The 19058-nt window shown below is 37.5% G+C and overlaps 1 protein-coding gene across 9 annotated transcripts in view; it reads right to left on the bottom strand.

Annotated features, from left to right (window-relative positions):
• Nucleotides 1-19058, bottom strand: part of thrab (thyroid hormone receptor alpha b) — a 170053-nt gene that overhangs the window by 11496 nt on the left and 139499 nt on the right. For 7 of the 9 annotated variants that reach the window (XR_013194467.1, XM_077200984.1, XM_077200988.1 and 4 more), the window contains 6 exons: nt 11715-11776; nt 9644-9744; nt 8856-9003; nt 7907-8112; nt 4088-4234; nt 438-696 (listed from right to left, as the gene is read on the bottom strand). Coding sequence is in view for 7 of the 9 variants with exons in the window: in XM_077200984.1 (XP_077057099.1) it covers nt 438-696; nt 4088-4234; nt 7907-8112; nt 8856-9003; nt 9644-9744; nt 11715-11776 (923 nt within the window). In the remaining 2 variants the exon portion in view is untranslated. Of the gene's footprint in view, nt 1-437; nt 697-4087; nt 4235-7906; nt 8113-8855; nt 9004-9643; nt 9745-11714; nt 11777-16090; nt 16452-19058 lie in introns of those variants that run through there. The other 2 variants (XR_013194468.1, XM_077200990.1) reach the window with 1 other exon arrangement.

The raw sequence follows: 19058 nt of genomic DNA, 5'->3' as shown, positions 1-19058 counted from the left end.
ATATTTGACAATTATTTTACATTTATTGCAAATTTATTTAAATAAATGTATTGTTTTATTAAAATAAAATGAAAGGCTGACACCAAATTGTAAAAAAAATAAAAAATAAAAGAAATAATATGGAGAAAATGAACAAGGGTTTTTACTTTCAGAACCCGCCTGTTACAGGTTTGATGAATTCTCTTGAACTTGCTTTATCTAAAGGAGAACTGTTAGGGCTCAATCCCTAGCTTTGATCCCTGAGTTCTATTTCGAGTTTCGAGCATGTACCCATAGAAGACAGCAAGGTAGCAAGGTAGCTCACTAGCTTCAGAAACAGAGCCTTACATTGATCTCAAATCCGTTTGGTTGCAGCTGATCCAGTTTTGAGATCTCTCTCACAAAGAGTGATTTTGGTATATGAGCAGGATTAATATAATGAAGGTGTCCTCTCTCACCTGAGCTCATGAGCAGGACGGCCTGCAGCAGGGCCACCTCTGTGTCATCCAGGGTGAACTGAGCCAGACTCTTGCCCAAGTCGAAGATGGCATCAGACACAACGCCCAGCCCTCCATTCTTAAGCTGCTCTCGTTTGACAGCCATCTCACCGCTCAGGGTCAAGGTCTCGCTTTCTGGGTCGTATCGAACTGCGGCTCGAAGGGACATAATCTCCATACAGCAGCCCTTCAGCAGGATGATCTGATCCTCACAAGGCAGCTACAGAAATCAGAAATCACATGATAATACTTAATTACATAACCTAACGGTTACCTAAAACCTTCTGTGGCATTGTCCAGAGGCCTTGAAAAACACTTCTTGAATGCATTTCAAATATTGGTATTGTATGTAATACTGTATCCGCACGATCTGGAGACAGCTACATAGCTCATTTGTGACAATGGCAGAAAGAAAATGTTTTAAGAACAACTGCGAAAATGTTAAATTATATAAAAAAAGTGACTGGGCTGAAACATAATTTTATTGAAACTGGTGCTCTGCTGTTTCAAGAGACATTTTGAAATATTTCACCAGGTACTTTTGCTTTTGTCGCAGAGACATTTATGATAATCTGCGCAGCTTTCAGTGGACGGGACTCTTTGAAGTTATTATTACCGAAATGGATGAATGACGAATTAAAGAGCGGGATGTGGTTAATATTAAAAAATAAATATTAAAAGTGCAATAAGCTGCAAAAGAGAACTGAACGCGCTACTGACAGGATGCTGTCTGAGTGGAACACAGACAAGCATAGTAGGTGTTGTCTTCGGTTGTGCGCCTAAACGGTCAAATACAGTACATGTTCTTCACAAGTAACATTTACACTGATATATAAAAAATGTCATATCATTTACAAAAGCAACAAGGTAGTGTTATTCTTTGTATTAAAGTCAGTCTAGGTGTGTATTGTCTGGAAGATGTTGTCTCAAAGTCTGGAAAATACAGGAGGCATAAAGCTCAAAGTAGAAAATAGACTTGAGAGGTAGTGGATGAGAGTAAATTTATTGTGTAGACAAAAATAAATATTCTGCCATAAGGGTGCTGTGTAGTCTACTATGCAAGAATGTTCACACTTGCGGTTAAAGGAGAGATGGTGAATGTTAAATATGGAGAGAATGCCACAGCTATGAATGATGTAATGTGGCAATATCACACACACACACACACACACACACACACACACACACACACACACACACACACACACACACACACACACACACACACACACACACACACACACACACACACACACACACACACACACACACACACACACACACACACACACACACACACACATCGGGGCTGTTTTGTAATTCCAAAATGTCATTTTAGAGTTAGTAACGGAGGTTTGAGCCACTGATAGCAGACCAATGATGGGGACACACTTACGACTCGCTGAAACATTCGAAGACTGACTGTTTCCATCGACTGTAGCAGTCGACTGTACAGTTCCATCGACTGTAAACACAGACTGAACGCGCTGAACACGCGTTTGGGCATGATCAGTCATAACATAAGTATCAAATTACATTCATAACTGGCCTTAGTAAGTGTGTCCCGGCTTTATGCAGTTATTAATGCAGTTATGAGAGAGAGAGTGAGAGCGAGAGAGAGGTTGCAATAATGAGACAAAAGCATGGGCGTCAATATTATTATAGGCTATTTATTAATTCAATTTGTTTTAATTAATTTGTTCTTGTTTTCTATAATTGACAGTAGATAACCTAATAAATTAAACACACAAAGCCCTTTAATAAGTAGGCCTATCAATCATTAATTGTTTGTTATATTATCTGGAATAATTACGAAAACCTGTGCAGCAGGACTATCAATTTATTTTATATATTCAGTTTAATTTTCTATATACTTTATATATTAAAATTAAACTGCATGTGTCCTTTGATTGTGAAGTTAGACATCGAAAATTGCAGATCAAGTGCATGGGGCTGCATGTTTTTTCTTGTTATGAATTGGATCCTATTTTCCGTTATTACAGTTAACTACGCGCAGTGATATGGAACTGTAATGCGGTCAAACCTGCCTGAAACTACTTTAGCCGTGCGTTTCCCTGAAAATAATTGCACAACTTAGAACGTTCTCAACCAATCAGAATCAAGCATTCAACAGCCCTGTAGATAAGCATTTTTAACTGATCGGTATCGGCTATCTTAAAGGGGTGGTTGATTATGATTTCACTTTTCTAACTTTAGTTAGTGTGTAATGTTGCTGTTTAAGCATAAACAACATCTGCAAAGTTACAACGCAGTGTACAACAAGTTCAAAGCAAAAGGAGATATTTTCTTTTAAAGGAATCACTTTTTAAGGACTACAACAAACGGCTGGTAGGGACTACACAAGCTTCCTCCCGGGTTAGTGACATCACAAACTCTAAATTTTACCTAAACCCCGCCCCGGGAACGCGATTTATAGATTATCAAGACAGAATATGCTAATTAATGACTAGAAGATTAGACACATTAGCTGCATAAATTCATCAACTAACCATTCAGAAGTTCCCGTTTCATTCTAAATGTTGTCACTTCTTCTTGATTCTCTTCATCATTGTCAGACTCCGGTTTGAACATTAGAAGGACACAAGCTCTTGAAGCTCCGCCCTCTGTGCCAGCAGCAGCTCATTTGCATTTAAAGGGGCACACACAAAAGATGGTGCATTTTTGCTCACCCTCAAAAAGTGACAATTTTAACATGCTATTTAAACATATCCATGGGGAATTTTAAGCTAAAACTTCACATAAACACTCTAATGACATCAAAAACTTATTTATATCTTGTGAAAAGGGCATTATACCACCCCTTTGAACTCAATGCTTTATTTTACATCAGCTGTCACGCAGATTTCGTGCAGTAGGTGGCGGTATGTAGCTTCACATGAATGTTCCAACTGCCATTATAAGGAAATGAAGTACAAAAGTGCATGCATGATGCGTGAGTGGTGTGTCTAGCGCATCACACACGCGTTCCAGCTTCCGTGTTTAGCATGTTTGATGCGCACTTTTGAAAAGAATCACTCATAAGTAATTTATTTACTGTTGATTTGTATCGGTTGCCATAACAGATTGCTATGGGTCGTGTCTGACAGACTGGCATTCTGACACCGTGAGCATCATGCTTTCTAACCTTATCTCCACTTTTTTTTTTTTTTTTGCAATTATTCTGCTTATTGTACATATAAAATACACTGAATAACTTTAGTAACTTTAATAAGAATCCATATATATTAATTCACACGGTGGAGACTATGCAGTGTTTTATTTTTACATTTGATTATTCAATTTCTGTATAGTAGGCTATCATTTTTTAAAAGGCTATGGTTATTTCGTTTGTATCTTTTTTCTATTGTATTTTTCCCATTGTTTGTCATTCTCACTAAGAACAACTCACTGTTGATTGTTGATAGTGAAACTGCTCTGAAAAACAGATTAAGGGGTTGGGTGTCATTCTGGGGGTTTTAGGAACACACTGACAGGGGCCACCTAAAGGTTTTGCTTAGGGCCACCAGAAGTCTAGGACCGGCACTGACAAAAGGACTTCAAACAGTTGTGAAATAAAAAAATAAAAACAAAACCTAATAGCACTCTCTCACCTCTGAAAACATGGGCAGTTTTTTGGCAAAGTCAACAACACGTGTGATGGCTGGGGTGATGATCTTGGTAAACTCGCTGAAAGCTTCCAAATCCACTTTGTCACCATCTGATGTGGGAACCACTGGAGACTGTCCGATGTCCTCCGGCTGCAGACACAGACAGATTCACAGAGGGTTAACTGTGACAATGCATTTCCATTGAAGAATAAATGAATGAATATACAGATAGACAGTAAGAGATGCATGTGTGGGCTCTGGCTTTGCAGTTATGTAGGCTGATAGCCTTGGAAAACCACAGCGTTTGGTATCCTCAGGGTGGATTAGAGGTCAGCCATGTAAAAACAAACAGCCAAGTAGCCCTGGCATCTGGAGTAACTTTCTTTGTACGCAATAAGAGGTGTGTTACATGAGTCAGAATAGAGGTAATTATAAGTACTCAAGAGACAGGGCTGCAGTTACAGCATTACATATTGGCTGTTGCAGTTGCAGATATATTTTTTGAATGCAAGACACGGCCATAATTCATGGACTGCAATCAATACCACAGACATGTAAGAATAATGAAATAAGTGATAGAGAAAGCAAAAAAGGGAAGTTTTCAAATTAAATAGTATATAATTGTAATTGTATATAATATAATATGTTAGAAATGTGTATATATATATTTTTTTTTTAATTTATTTTTTTATTTAGAAAGAAATATACATATAATAATTTTACTCGCACAGTTGCATTAAAATCATCAAAAGTGACAGTAAAGACATTCATAGTGTAAAAAAAATTCTATTCATAAAAAAAAAAAATATGTATCATTGTTTCCACAAAAATATTAAGCAGCATTAACTGTTCTCAACAACATTGATAATAATAATAATAATAATAATATTAATAATAATAATAAATGTTTGTTAAGCTCCAAATCAGCATATTAGAATGAATTCTGAAAGATTATGTGAAACTGAAGACTGGAATAATAATGCTGAAAACTCAGCTTTGCAGAGGAATAAATTACATTTAAAAAATAATAAAATAGAAACGAGTTCTTATAATTACTGTATTACTGTAATTCTGATCAAATAAATGCAGCCTTTCAAATACATAGTATTAATATTCATGCCATTTTGTGATGCCCATAAAAAACCTGAACAAAAAAATGTAAAAACATGTCCATGTGGTGGACGCCACCCCTTGCGGCACAACAGCGACAGTCCTGAAGACCTCAAACTGTGCAATCACATTGATTTCTTTGTTTCTGATAAAGCAAACAGACAGAAGTAAACAAAGACACTGAAATCAAGACAAGACTGCAGAAAAAAAGCACAGTGCTGGCCTACACACAAAAACTATTTTGTTTCATTCTGAGGTTGTGAGAGCAAACAAGGCTCAGGACCCTACAGCTGTGACAGACAAGCTGTTTGAATAATTACTCGTATTAAGTACAGACCACACAGTGAGGCTATGTCTAGGAACTAAATAAAACGCAAAAGAATCTGTTCAGCGATTCAGAATGTACCTCTGAGGAACCTCTGCTGCCGCTTAAGATTTGTGTGTTTGTGTTTACGCTGTCTCAGATGGACGGGACTGTTTTAACTGTGCCACACTGGTGTATTTGTATAAGTTTTAACAAGCATGAGCCAAAGTTTGTGTGTGTCTCTTCTTCCAGGAGGTGGGGGTAGCGCAGGCCCTGGATACGTCCCAAACGCTTGTAAGACCCCAGTGTAAACTATCCCCTCTGCTGGTCCACCCTGGCCTTCTCACTGCTGAGAACTTGGCACTGCGCTTTCTCACTACAGAGATCTTAAGACATCCCAGTTGGACTACCGACAGGATGGAGTGAGTGTTCCCATGGAGAAAGAGTGCAGTTTATCGGGGTCATTCGGGGTCTCGGCCTTGCACTGTTATTGGAGGCATATCTTGGTAGTAAAGGTTATACAGGCTGAATTCTTTATGAGCCGTTTTACAGGAGTTCTGAGCCGGCCAGGGAAGTGGTTTCTCTGTCCCCTGTGGATGATCGTAACAGGGTCTAGTACAAGCCGAATGTTTAGATTGGTGTGCGTCAGGGCTTTGATAGCGCTCTTAATGGCTAGGTGTTCGGTGGGCTGAGAAAACCTACTTTTGCTCTATGATGGAGCCAATGATCTCCAAATCACTCCTTCTCTAAGTAAAACATGTTCAGATACCATGTTTAAGCGAGCCTATTTTAAAGAATGTTTGAAGAACTGTTTTGTCCATACAATTAAAGTCAATGGGGTCCAAAACAATGTAATGGGCACAAAAAACACAGAGAGAAAAAAAGTCATAAAAGAAAGTCATGACATGAGCTGAGTAAATTACTCGCTTTCCATTCTTTTTAAAGATCAACTTTTCTTTCAGGACAGATAACCTACTAGATGTTTGGTAGGCAGCCCATTACACTTTGAGAAATATCCTGTATCTCTCTCCTAAACTTTTCCTTTCCATTTTTTTTCTTCCTTTATCCTGCAACCTTTCACAGTAGGTAGTATATTGTCTGAGAGAATGAGCGATAAATACCATCTAAACTCTTTCCTCCATTCTTCATAAACAGAGACGCTTTTACAAAGGCCCTTCATGGTTACATTCCAGTTATACCTGTCAGTTGTTTTAGCGCTCGCTGTCGCCTGGTCACAATTGATATTTGCAGACTGGTATTGTCACTCATTAAATTGATTAGCAAGCTGTGTAAAACAAATGCTAATCTGCACTGACAGATAAGGCCATAGCGATGCGCTAAGCTAAACAAAAATGAGGTGAGCAGACATACAGAAATAAAATAAATGCAATACCACTGTTATTTTAGTATTGTTTATATACTATTATAATATTTATTCATATTTTGAATTTTCTTTTAGTCTTTTAGTACTTTGCTGTGCTTTCGTTATTTAATTTATATATATATATATATATATATATACATTAAATAACAAAAGCACAACAAAGTATATGTGTATAGCTATATATAAACTGTAAAGTTCCTAGATAGCTTTAAATTTATTTTTATTTCAGTTTTAGTAATTACAGTTAACACTTCAGCTTAACATTATTTATTTCAGTCACTTGCCAGGGCGTCCCCTTTCATTTTTGTTTTTCACACATTTATATTTTATTTTATTACAGCTTTATTACCGAAAACCATTTTTAAATGTATTAGTTAGAGCAGCACGACTCTGAATAAACTGAGAATAACGTTTTTTTGTTGTTGTTTCAAACAGAGAACAATTCTGAACAGACAACTAAACAAAATAACATGTAATTTACTAGAGGTTCTGACAAAACGTTAATTGCGGTCAATTAAAAATGTTGAGTAAATGATTCAATGACTCACTCATACAGACTTCACTTGATTCCATTAGTGGATGAATCAGCGTTTTTTAAACAAATCTCTTGAATGAATGATTCAATGAAAAATATATATGTTTTAACCGTCACTTGTCGACACCAGGAATCACTGGTGTACGATGTAATTGATACAATCGTTTATTTGAAGCGCCATGTTACTTTCAAAAGTACATCAGTGTTTATATCTTCACTATAAACTTTTATGAGTTCTTCTGTAATAATATGAATATTTGAAAAGACTGTTTGAGACAGAGATTTTCATGTTCTGGTGTGAATTGGTCAAATGTTTAATAGACACAGGCGAATCGTTGTCATTTAGGAATGAGATCGTGTGGGTGTTTGAATTGAGATCGCGGTCTGTTAACGATTAACGGTGCAGCTCTAATATGAGTTAGTTTAAGTTAACAATAACAGCCCTGTTATTCTAACAAAACTGACCTGACACACAAGGTGCTTGCTTACCAGGAACTTGCGTTTCTGTTTCCAGTGAGAGCCCTGTGCATTGGTGTGGCGGTGAGCTTCAGTCACCATACGGATCAACTCCCACTCTGAGCTGGTGGGTTCTGGCCGATTCTGCAGGGTCTTGACCATCTCCTCCTTCTTCCGCTTCTCACGGTTCTCCTCAATCAAGCGTCGTTTCGCAACCCGTTTGGAATCGTCCAGAACCACTACACCAAAGAGAACAATTGGTTAATTCTCCATGCATAAAAACACTGTGCAATGCATACACTGTGCAATTAAGTTACGGTCCTCTTAATTTGTTTGGTCGAGTTGCTTTTCCAGTAAATCTTTCATTTTAAGGATGTTCAGTCACTTTTCCTGGAAAACCAAAGTAATGATTTTGCAGTGCAGAATGGCGGTGACAGAACGAGTAAGAGCATCGAAGAGGGATCAAAGAAGAAACAAGAAACATCCATAAAACATTTTAGAGTAGAAAGAGAGAGGGAGTGACAGAGAAAGAAGAAATGTGGTCTGGGCTGAACATGTGCTGTACATATGTGAGATGTATATACATACGTAAGGCGAACACCAGACTGAGCATTTCACTATGTATAGGATTAATGTACATTCGCTGTCAGCTTGCATTTGTGTAAGGAAGGAGTAGGGCTGAATTCGTGATCCAATACAGTGGGGTCCATATGTCTGATGTAGAAGTTCAAATGCTTCCGTTTTGAATTATTTTCCTAATTTAACATTTTTTTTATTACAATTCTATTAACTTACGACAACTTAGAGATAGATAACAACTGCTGATGATCAGTGAAAAAAGACTGTACAGTGAGAGACTGACATGCAAAGCTTGACGCAAAAAGCCATGTACTGACCCATGTTTTTATTTGTCTCTGTGCGTGTGTTTTTGCATGTTCGATGATTTTGTATGTTATTTGCATGAGTGTGTGAGGTCACTCACGATCCATGGCCATGCCCACGGCGATGCATTTCTTGAAGCGGCACAGCTGGCACTGGTTGCGGGTGATTTTGTCGATAATGCAGCAGCCATCGTATTTACAGGAGTAAGAGGGGTGGAGGTTCTTCTGGATGGTGCGCCTGAAGAATCCCTGGGAGTGAGTTGGATAAAGAGATTATTCAGAGTCCGACATTTGTGTGTTATCTGTCACATATGGAGCAGGTGGATACAAACAGGCTTTTTGTTTCGTTTTGCTGAGAAAAAACGAATAAGCTCTTGTACACATTCCCTTATTTAGGGAAACCCTAACAAAAAAAACAAAACAAAAAAAAGAAGAACGAAAATGTATAAAATATAAAATAAAATTAAATTAAATAACTGCACAGACCACGTGCAAGTTGCTGACACCCCTAATTTGATGGATGTTTAGCTAAAGTCTTTTTTTGCATTGAGGGGATCTGCAAGCTCTAAGAGCTCTTCAAATCAGACTGTTTAGACAGGAGTCACAAAGACTTGCACAGCACAGTTGTCACTCACAATTCTCTCCCTTAACATACAGAGAGACAGATAGTGGATAAGATGGTTGACAGTTTTTTTTAGGCTAGACAGGTTTGATAGTGATAGGAGTCTAAGTTTCACAAATGACAACAGGGTGTATTGTTGAACAGATGGGACCAGCTCCACACCATGACTCTACGTGAAGTGACAGTCTAGTCTGTATGAATAGATGTGGGGCTGAGGTGTCTGTTAACAGATGTCACTGTGCACAAGTGTTCGCAGAGATGTCCTACCTTACAGCCCTCACAGGTGATGCAGCGGTAGTGGTAGCCTGTAGCTTTGTCTCCACACACCACACATGGCTCATCCTTCTCCAGATAGCTGGGGATGTACCCTGCCATACAAAATAAAGAAATAAATATATAAAAACAACTCTTAACTGCTAACTGATAGCAACTACCAACAAACAAGTACAAACACCAGCACATCAACACCACAAAGCACATACTGAGAAACCAAAAGTCAGAAACATTTATCTCAATATACATATACACATACATAAATAGGTTATGACATGTTTGTATATTGCTTTAACTCAAAATAAGCTATTTTTAACCTTTTTAAGTCATACAAGAATCAACAAATTCAGTCAATTTAAGTTGAAACGACTTAAACATTGAAAAAGTTGATTGTACTTAATTTAAGTAAGCAACTTTTTTTACAGTGTACTAATCTTAGTCCAACCAATGGTGTTAGTTTGGGGGTGGGAACTGGAAACTGTTAGGAAAATACTTCAAATTCAAATTTCGTTTATAGCTGCGTTACAGCAGAAATGACACACTTCAGCCTTATCCGAGTATCTATTTAAGGCCTAGTCTAGTTATAATGATTGGTGAAAGCCCTGAAGAGCCCTGAGTGTCACTTCACAGCAATTAAGATCCGCCAGTGTTTCTGACAGGAAGTACACTCTCTTGCCATATGTCAACTGCCTGAGCCTCTCCGCAAATTTGTTAAGGCTTTCATGAATCTGAAACAGGTTATTATTAATTCCACTATTTCACTAAATACAAAGCTGAAAAATATAAACTACCATTCAAAAGTTTTGGGTTGTTAAGATTTTTGAAAGAAGTCTCTTTTGTTTATCAAGGCTGCATTTATTTGATCTAAAATACAGTAAAACAGTAATATTGTGAAATATTATTACAGTTAAAAAGAACTGCATTCTACTTATGCTCTAGAAATCATTCCAAAATGTTGATTTGTTGCTCAAGTATCATTTCTTATTATGATCAATTTTGAAAACAGCGTGATATTTTTGTAGAAACCGTGATACTTTTTTCAGGATTCTTTGGGATTTTGAAACATTATTGTTTTACAGTAACTTTTGATAAACTAAAAGCATATTTGTTGAATAAATGTATTGATAAAAAACAGCCGACACCAAACTTCTGAACAGGAGTGTATAAACAGCTGAAAGAAGATGCAAAATAGTAATAAAAATAACTATTATCTTATGTATTATCAACTAATAACTAATTTTTCCAGGTTTTTCCTTTTTCCAAAGCTGAAGAGCTATTTTCCCCAGATACACCATTCTTAAAACTAAAATAGGTGAAAAGAGAAGGAAAAATGATAACTTCTTGTATTAACATTTGCAAACATTACCAACAGGTGGTGCAAAGTTGGGGGTAAATAAAAATGCAGACTAAATATGTAAAATATGGCATATTTATTGGGATAAGCTTTTTTAGACTTCTATTCTTTGCACAAAATAAAACACCAGATCATTTTGGAATTGTAAATATTATCACACTGCTCCAGTGTCTTTCTTCCTAAGCACACGTGACAGCACCAGCATTAGAAAACTACAAGGTTAAAGATTGAAGAGGATGTTGGGATAAATCTGACTTGCTTTATTTGGCTACTGTAGGCATGAGGTGAATAGGGTGAGGACTGAGTGAGGACTGATGGGTCTAAACCAAGCAAGCAGAGATGCGGGGTCCTGAAAATGTACTAACACCTTAACTGAACAGCTACCCCATACACAAACCAATACAAAGCCAATCCTTACACAGCCCATTAGCCTGGGATAAGGATTGCTTTAACATGAGTTATAATGTCCTGAAGGAGTATCACCAGAACATCACAAAACAACAAGTCTATTGAGCTGAACTGATGCTGGAGTCGATGCAAGGAGGATCACGGGGCAACTGAAAACCCTTCTCTCCCCTCAGGGTTTCTTGTCTTGAGTGTTTCTCAGAAATGTGCAGCAGTCAGTGATGTATTCTGGGAGAAATGAGGAGGGGAAAACATACTGCTGCCACTCTAGGCAAGAGCATCACTGTCTTATGTGAGACATCTTACCAGACATGCTCTTCACCGAACACTGGCTGTTCTTTCTCTTCCTTTTCGGGCCATCGAGCCACCTGGAAAAAAAAGAGAGAGAGAAAGAGAGAGAGAGAGAGAGAGAGAGAGAGAGAGAGAGAGAGAGAGAGAGAGAGAGAAAAGAGAGAGAGAGAGAGAAGAGAGAGAGAGAGAGAGAGAGAGAGAGAGAGAGGGTTGGTATTAGTACATGCCACAAAGTTGGCATATGGGAAGTCTTTGCTCTGATTCGATGGCTGCAATTCCCTGTGGTATCACTTTATATTTTTAACTAGCACACATTCAGCTCCAAGTGCTCCAACAACATGACAACCCTGTCATTTTGATTTGAGAGAGTGTGGATCAAAATAAAAGAAGACTGCAAATACAGGCAACCGTCAGAGCTATGGTGCACGTGTTCCTGACGACTATATGGCAAGACCAAGCACACTCCCCTTCTCTCTTCCCAAAAATGTTCATTTATGTTTTGGTTAAACTTATCTACTAAAAATGATAAAAGCCCAAAACACAAAATAATAACAAAAACAAAACAGTAAAGTAGCACACAACAACAGAGCAACCGGAAGCTGACGATTCACAATAAAATATATATTTTTGAATGTTCTTATATAAAGATATTTTCCCCTAATATCCCAAAGTTAAAGGTGAAGCCTGCTACAGTAGTCACGGCCCAAACTCTCGCTATAGGCTCAATGTCTACACATCTGGGGAAGATAGACCCATGAATGGAACAATAAGCTGGGTACACAGAGAATGTATTTTTACATGAAAAAATCTTAAAGAAACTTACAAAAATTCCCAAGAAAAAAATAAATAAAAATAAAAATTCTAGTGATAAACCGCCAGAAAAGTCATTTTCAATGAGAGTTGCCTGTATGAGTTTCTTTGTTCTGTTGACCACAAAAGAAGATATTTTAAAGAATGCTGGTAATCAAACAGTTGACGATAGCCATTGGCTTCCATAGTAGGGAAACAAAATACTAGGAATGTCAATGGCTACTGGTTACCAACATTCTTTAAAATATCTTCCTATGTGTTCAACAGAAGAAAGAAACTCATAAAAGTTTGGACCAACCTGAGGGGGAGTAAGTGATGACAGAATTTTCATTTTTGGGTGAACTATACCTTTTATAAAAAAACAATTAAAAAAACAATCATACAATACTTCCAATAATGAAACAAAACAAAACCAAAACTAAAACTAAACAAGACCAGTTTTGCCACACCACCAATAACATGAGGTCATCCAGCAGTAGGAACACCCATTACGACTAAAGAGGCATGTACACTGACAGCACTAATATGACCGAACATCATTAATTATCAATGAGCGCTGGCGATTTTCAGAGTCATGAGAGACAGAGACAGTCACTAATATAACAAAACAGAGCAGGGCAAATGAGCAGTGACGCAATGCGGCGACTACCAATGAGACTGCAGACAGTGATCTGCATGATACAGCTGGACATCATGGCTTAACACTACAGCCACTCCGCGACCTCCAGCGACATATACGTGTGAACGCCACAGTTTCCCGGTACATCGAGTCTGTCTGTGATTAAAGAGATGGAGTGGCTCAGCTTTACGCTGGGAGAAAGAGAGCAGTTATGTAACAAAGTGCCCAAATAATGCAGGCAAATCTGTTAGAAATCGGTGCTAGTCTCTCAACCCCTTCAACGCCTTTGCCTCTGCTAACGCTAATGCTAGCCTCTTTAAATAAACATCAAAAAGAGTTTGATTTCTACAGGGAGAGTAGTTTTAAAACTCCACATGATACTAATATGAGTTTATACGCACGATCACAAGCTTGATTTTGAGGGGGGAAAAGCACCTTGAATGCACAAATCCGTCAAAGGCATGACATATGAATTTAAACATTAAAAGCTGTAGGGGTTAAAATCTTTCCCGTTACATAAAAGCTTATTTTACCCTTACAAAAATACAGTGGTGGCACAGTATCAGATAATACAGTGATAATATAGAGCTTTGATCTATAGCCTACAATACCAGTAAACGAGCAACATGTTCATGTACTATAGTATTTACGTGGTAACGCTTGTAAGGCAGGGGTTTTCACAAATTTTGGCGCCAGCGACCCCAAGATATGATCATCCTTCTGCAAGGGACCTAATTCCTAACTAATTACATAATAATAATAATAATAATAATAATATGTATATATACAGTACGATTTATTAGGAATTAGGAATATTAGGAATGTGTACAATATTAATCTGGAAAATATTTATTCCTTTTTTTACCCATCATTGTATGTGTACTGTAAGATACATAAACCTGAAGAAAAACAGAAAAACAACAACACAGTAACTCAATCTCATAATTACAGACCAGTCTTTAGAAAACAGAAAACGTTAATGTTAAATTCTGTTTAATTTAATTATATTAAATTTATATACGTTTTTCTCTGAACTTCTTCACGGACCCCCTAGCACCCCCTTTAAATTCCCCCGGGGTTTAAACCCCAGTTTAAAACCCCATGTTCTAAGGCACTTTGAGAATCCCATTGGAACTTTGTGTTAGTGTCTCGAGTTTGCCCTTTCCTCATTTGATAGAACTTCTAGCAATTACCAAGAGAACACAAAACAAGTTTCATGTGATGTGCTCCCTCAAGCCATCACAATGTCACACACACAAACACAAAGAAGGCCATCTTTGTTCAAAGCCATGGGGGAAAGATTAAAAAGGGTTCAAAGTAATACTGGCGAGTGTGTTTTCCCCCCGCCACATTGTTTTTGTCATTTGCTGTATTGATTCTGCAGCTGTGGAACATCATTTATGAATGTCATTTAATATGTCTGACTGAGGTTCTGTCAGGACACTGAAGCCTCTAGACTTTGTCTCTGACGTTCTCTCGCTCGCTCTCAGGACGACAGAAATGTCACTATAAAGCCGCGTTGTCTTCATCACAATCGCTCTGATTTGCTGTCGTGGATGGTTTTACCAATACAACTGTCAATCTTCCGCTGTCCCCGTGGGAACCTGCTCGTCACAAAGAAGACACAAACGTACAAACACAAGCATTGCAGATTTCACATTTCAGACAGAGAGTCTTTTTTGACATGCCCCAGGTAATTAATACCGAATATCAATTTAATATAAAAAGAAACCTCAGAGGATGCTGCCGAGTCAGAAATGGATAGAAGGGGTAAATCAAATAAATAAATAAATAACAGCTACGTTGACATTTGCTCTTCGCAGAAACATCAATTATACCAGATCCAAATGGAAGAGCTACACAACTTTCCCATTGAAGGGACAGAGGGCAACAGCTGTAACATCTGAGAGGACAGGCAGCAGTTTGAACAGTAATATCATGATATCAACCAGGAATGAGTGACTATAGTTTTGCGCACAGAGTGACAAACAGCCGGCTCATAATCGGTCCGAACTGATGATACTAAAATGATTTCTCATTAAATACTCGGCTGCAGCGGCATACATGATTCAGAAGAATCAGAAATCTGCACGATGCATCACAGAAGACCCCCGAAAAGAAGTTAGAGCAACATTCTCCACACAGAAGAACCTGAGGGTCCTGAAGTAGATTTCTTAGATCAGGAACAGATCGTTAAGGGTTTCCTACACTATCTACCAATTCATTATCATGGGTTTTTCACAAATTTTCCAGTCACTCATACTATATTAGTAATATTAATAATACTAAAACACTACTATTATTAATATAATAATAATAATGATAATAATAATAATTATATTAAAAATAATAATAATAATAATAATATATTACTACTACTAAAAGTATAACCAGTATTGCTAATACTACCAATATAACATATTCATATTATATACTATATAGTAATACTAATAATGATAAAAGTATACTATTATTACTAGTCAAAATGCTAATAATAACAGTATAATTGTATCAGTATTACTATATAGTAATAATGATGATAATAATAATAATGTATTATTAATAATAATAATAATAATAATAATAATAGTATAACCAGTATTGCCAATATTACCAATATAACTTATATATTATATACTATATAGTAATAATAATAATGATAAAATTATACTATTATTACTAGTCATAATACTAATAATAACAGTATAACCAGTAAAGCTAATAGGATTTAGAATGCTTTTATTGAGATTGCACTTGTTGATGAAACATTTTCTCAGCAAAACTCGAAAAAAGCATTCAAAATAGAAATGTTATGAAATAAGATATACTTAACTTCCATCATTTTTCCAGATCTAGATATCACAACTTTCTAAATTCCTTTTCCATGACCGTGGGAACCTTGTTAACACGTTACGAGAGCAGCATAGCTTGTGGAGCGATACAGGTAGGAGAAGAGTCTCACCTGATAACGCAGTGGGATTGGAGGATGTGCATGGTGAAGACGAAACGCTCCGCTGTTCTTCAGAATTATATCTCTTCACCACATCAACGGAGCGAGCCGTATAAACACAACACAGTCTGACTGGATTCTTTTAGATGCCTCTCTTGCATAAGTGCTCGCTCGCTCGCTCTCTCTCTCTCTCTCTCTCTCTCTCTCTCGCAGTCGTTTGCCAACCCTCCCTTTTGCCCGCTGTCTCTCCAACACTGAATTTTCCCTGACTGTTCTTTATGAATATTTCGAAGAATCCTTCGTGAGTGATTGTCTCTACCACTCTTAATCCCTCCCGCGGTCTGTGATTGGGCGTTGTGATCCCTCTCGCGAGCGGTAATCCGGGGTTAGGAGCAAGAGACTGTGAGATTGGGCAAGCGACATGGTAAAGCACGAGAGATGGAGCCTGAGATATGCCAGTGCCCATAAACATGCCAACTGGTTCTGTCACCTCCAGTTATTTTTGACTTTATTTACTCTGAACATCTGTGGCGTATTTATATCCAGCGAGGTTTCATTCATCCTCTACGACAAGGCAAACAGTGAAAGCAATGACAGTGGCTTAATTCAGGGGAATAATATAAATAAATAAAATGACGGAAGGAGTCTGAAAAATGAACCATCACACTACACTACCCAATACCCAGAAGTGAAAAGTAAGTCTGAGCGCTCAAAACTCCACACTAAATTTAAAAGCACAGTGGTAGCCTACTACTTTTCAAAACTTTGGGGTCAGTACGATTTTAGAGAAATACTAGGCCTACTTTAAAAAAATCTCTTATGGTCATCTAGGCTGCATTTATTTGATCAAACATACAGTAAAAAAAGTATTGTAAGACTGTGAAATATTAATACCAATTTAAAAGAACTGTTTTCAATTTCGATATATTTGAAACTGTAATTTATTCCTGTGATGGCAAAGCTGTATTTTCAGCATCATTACTCCAGTCTTCAATGTCACATGATCGTATTATTATCAATGTAAAACTGATAATACAGTTGATCAATGTAAAACCACTGCTGTGGTGCTTAATTAATTATTTTTTTAAATGTAGAAACTACTTGTTTTCAGGATTCTTTAATGAATAGAAAAGTTGTACTGACCTCAAACTTTTGGTAGTGTACATTTGTTTGTAAAGACACTTCGAAGAAACATTTCAAAACCATGTCAGATAAATTAATCCAATTTATGTTCAATTTTGAAATTAATTATTCCCAGAGCTGAAGTGCTGAAATCAAGGCATTGTTTTTTAAGAATGGATAGCGTCGTGCGGCGTGATTTGAGTGGCTGAGAGTCTTAGGATCTGTCAGGTTGCTCTGTCTTGTGCTAAGAGAAATGTTGGAGTCACTCCACCTTGCATTTCCTTCCTTCTAAATCCCTCATTGTGTGTTTGCTGTTTGCCGCCCCCCCCCCCCCCCTCCCCTCTCTCTCTCTCTCTCTCTCTCTCTCTTCTTTGTGCCAGCTTTATGAGAGCTTATTTTAGACCCTGTCTAAATGTGATCTGGCAGCTTCCAGCTAATGTCAGAACAAAAGCCACGTGCACACTCGCAAAGTGCAAAGAAGAAAAGATCTGAAGGGATACCGCTAAGTGTATGTAAATGTGCATTCACACTTTTTCTGTACTTGTCTGGGGGTAGTGAGTAGAAGAGATAAACAGTCCGCCAGTCTGAAGCTCGTGTGACTCTAGCTGGAGGGATGGCGGCGCTGTTGTCTAAAGCGGTTCCTCCAACGTGTTCATGTTAGCATTTGTATTTGTGCCACACTGCACTTGAATCTCTCAGTAGATGAAAACTACAGGGTAACGAACCTTAATAATAATGTTTAATAATAATGAATTATTATTTTTATGTGCACATGCACACATAAAAAAAAAAACAATATGAAAAACAATAAACAACAAAAATGGCTGTTTTCGTATTCTACAAATTAGATGGCTGATCTGTGACTCCATGGGAGAAGACATCCATCTGTAGATGGTGATATGGCATGACGCAGGTTTATTCACTGATTGCTAAATATGCAAAATCCAATTAAATCTTCTTTGGCCCCAAACAGTTCCACTATTAAAGTATTACAGTTCCACTTCAAGTATTAAAGGATTAGTTTACTTCAGAATTAAAATTTCCTGATTATTCACTCACCCATGTCTTTCTTTAGTCGAAAAGAAATCCTGGAATGTTTTCCTCAACAACCTTAATTTCTTTTTGACTGAAGAAAGCAAGACATGAATATCTTGGATGCTGTGGGGGTGAGTAAATAATCAGGTAATTTTAATTCTGAAGTAAGCTCAGAGATACACTCGGTCAACTTTACTGAGGTAAATGCTGCACAATGGCAAGTGGAAATACTGGCCATATTCAGCCATATATGTTTGAACCAGAAACGGATTCAGAAGTAGAGGAAGAGTGAATTATACAGGCGCATATACAAGTCGATGTATCAGAATCGATTACGTCGGACACGTAACTAATATGATTAGCCTTTTGCTTGACCACGTTATCAAACAGCTAATAATGTGTTGCTAATGTTACACAAACCCCTTCCCGTTCGCCAACTCAGAGTCAGACAGATGCCTTCTAACAATCAGCATCCTTAGAAATCAGTGACGGCTGCTGGTCTTTCAAAGAGGGGAAGCTGTATTAATGAATGAATGAACAAACGATCTAAAAAAAATTTAACTCGACGGAGGAAATGTGGGAATTAGGTTAAACTGAAACAAGGATTGTGGTGTATTTTTGTAGTTGTGTGAAAATTATGATGAATATTAGTAAGTAATTTCGCCAAGCAAATACCAAGTAATAGGTTGCAGCAGTTTGTCTTTCGACTGCACTTGCAAAATCCGCGATAGGACTGAGCTCGAACAGCTTCAGCGTCAGCGACTTTTTATAGTACAAAATCGCTGTCAATCAAAAGGAGATGCAGTCTTTCGACAGACCCTCC

The sequence above is a fragment of the Siphateles boraxobius genome, unplaced genomic scaffold (genome assembly GCF_051911475.1).
Source record: "Siphateles boraxobius isolate OS27281-9 unplaced genomic scaffold, OSU_SipBor_1 46, whole genome shotgun sequence".
NCBI lineage: Eukaryota > Metazoa > Chordata > Actinopteri > Cypriniformes > Leuciscidae > Siphateles > Siphateles boraxobius.
Note: the sequence above shows the minus strand (reverse complement) of the source record. Positions and strands in the feature narration are given on the sequence as shown.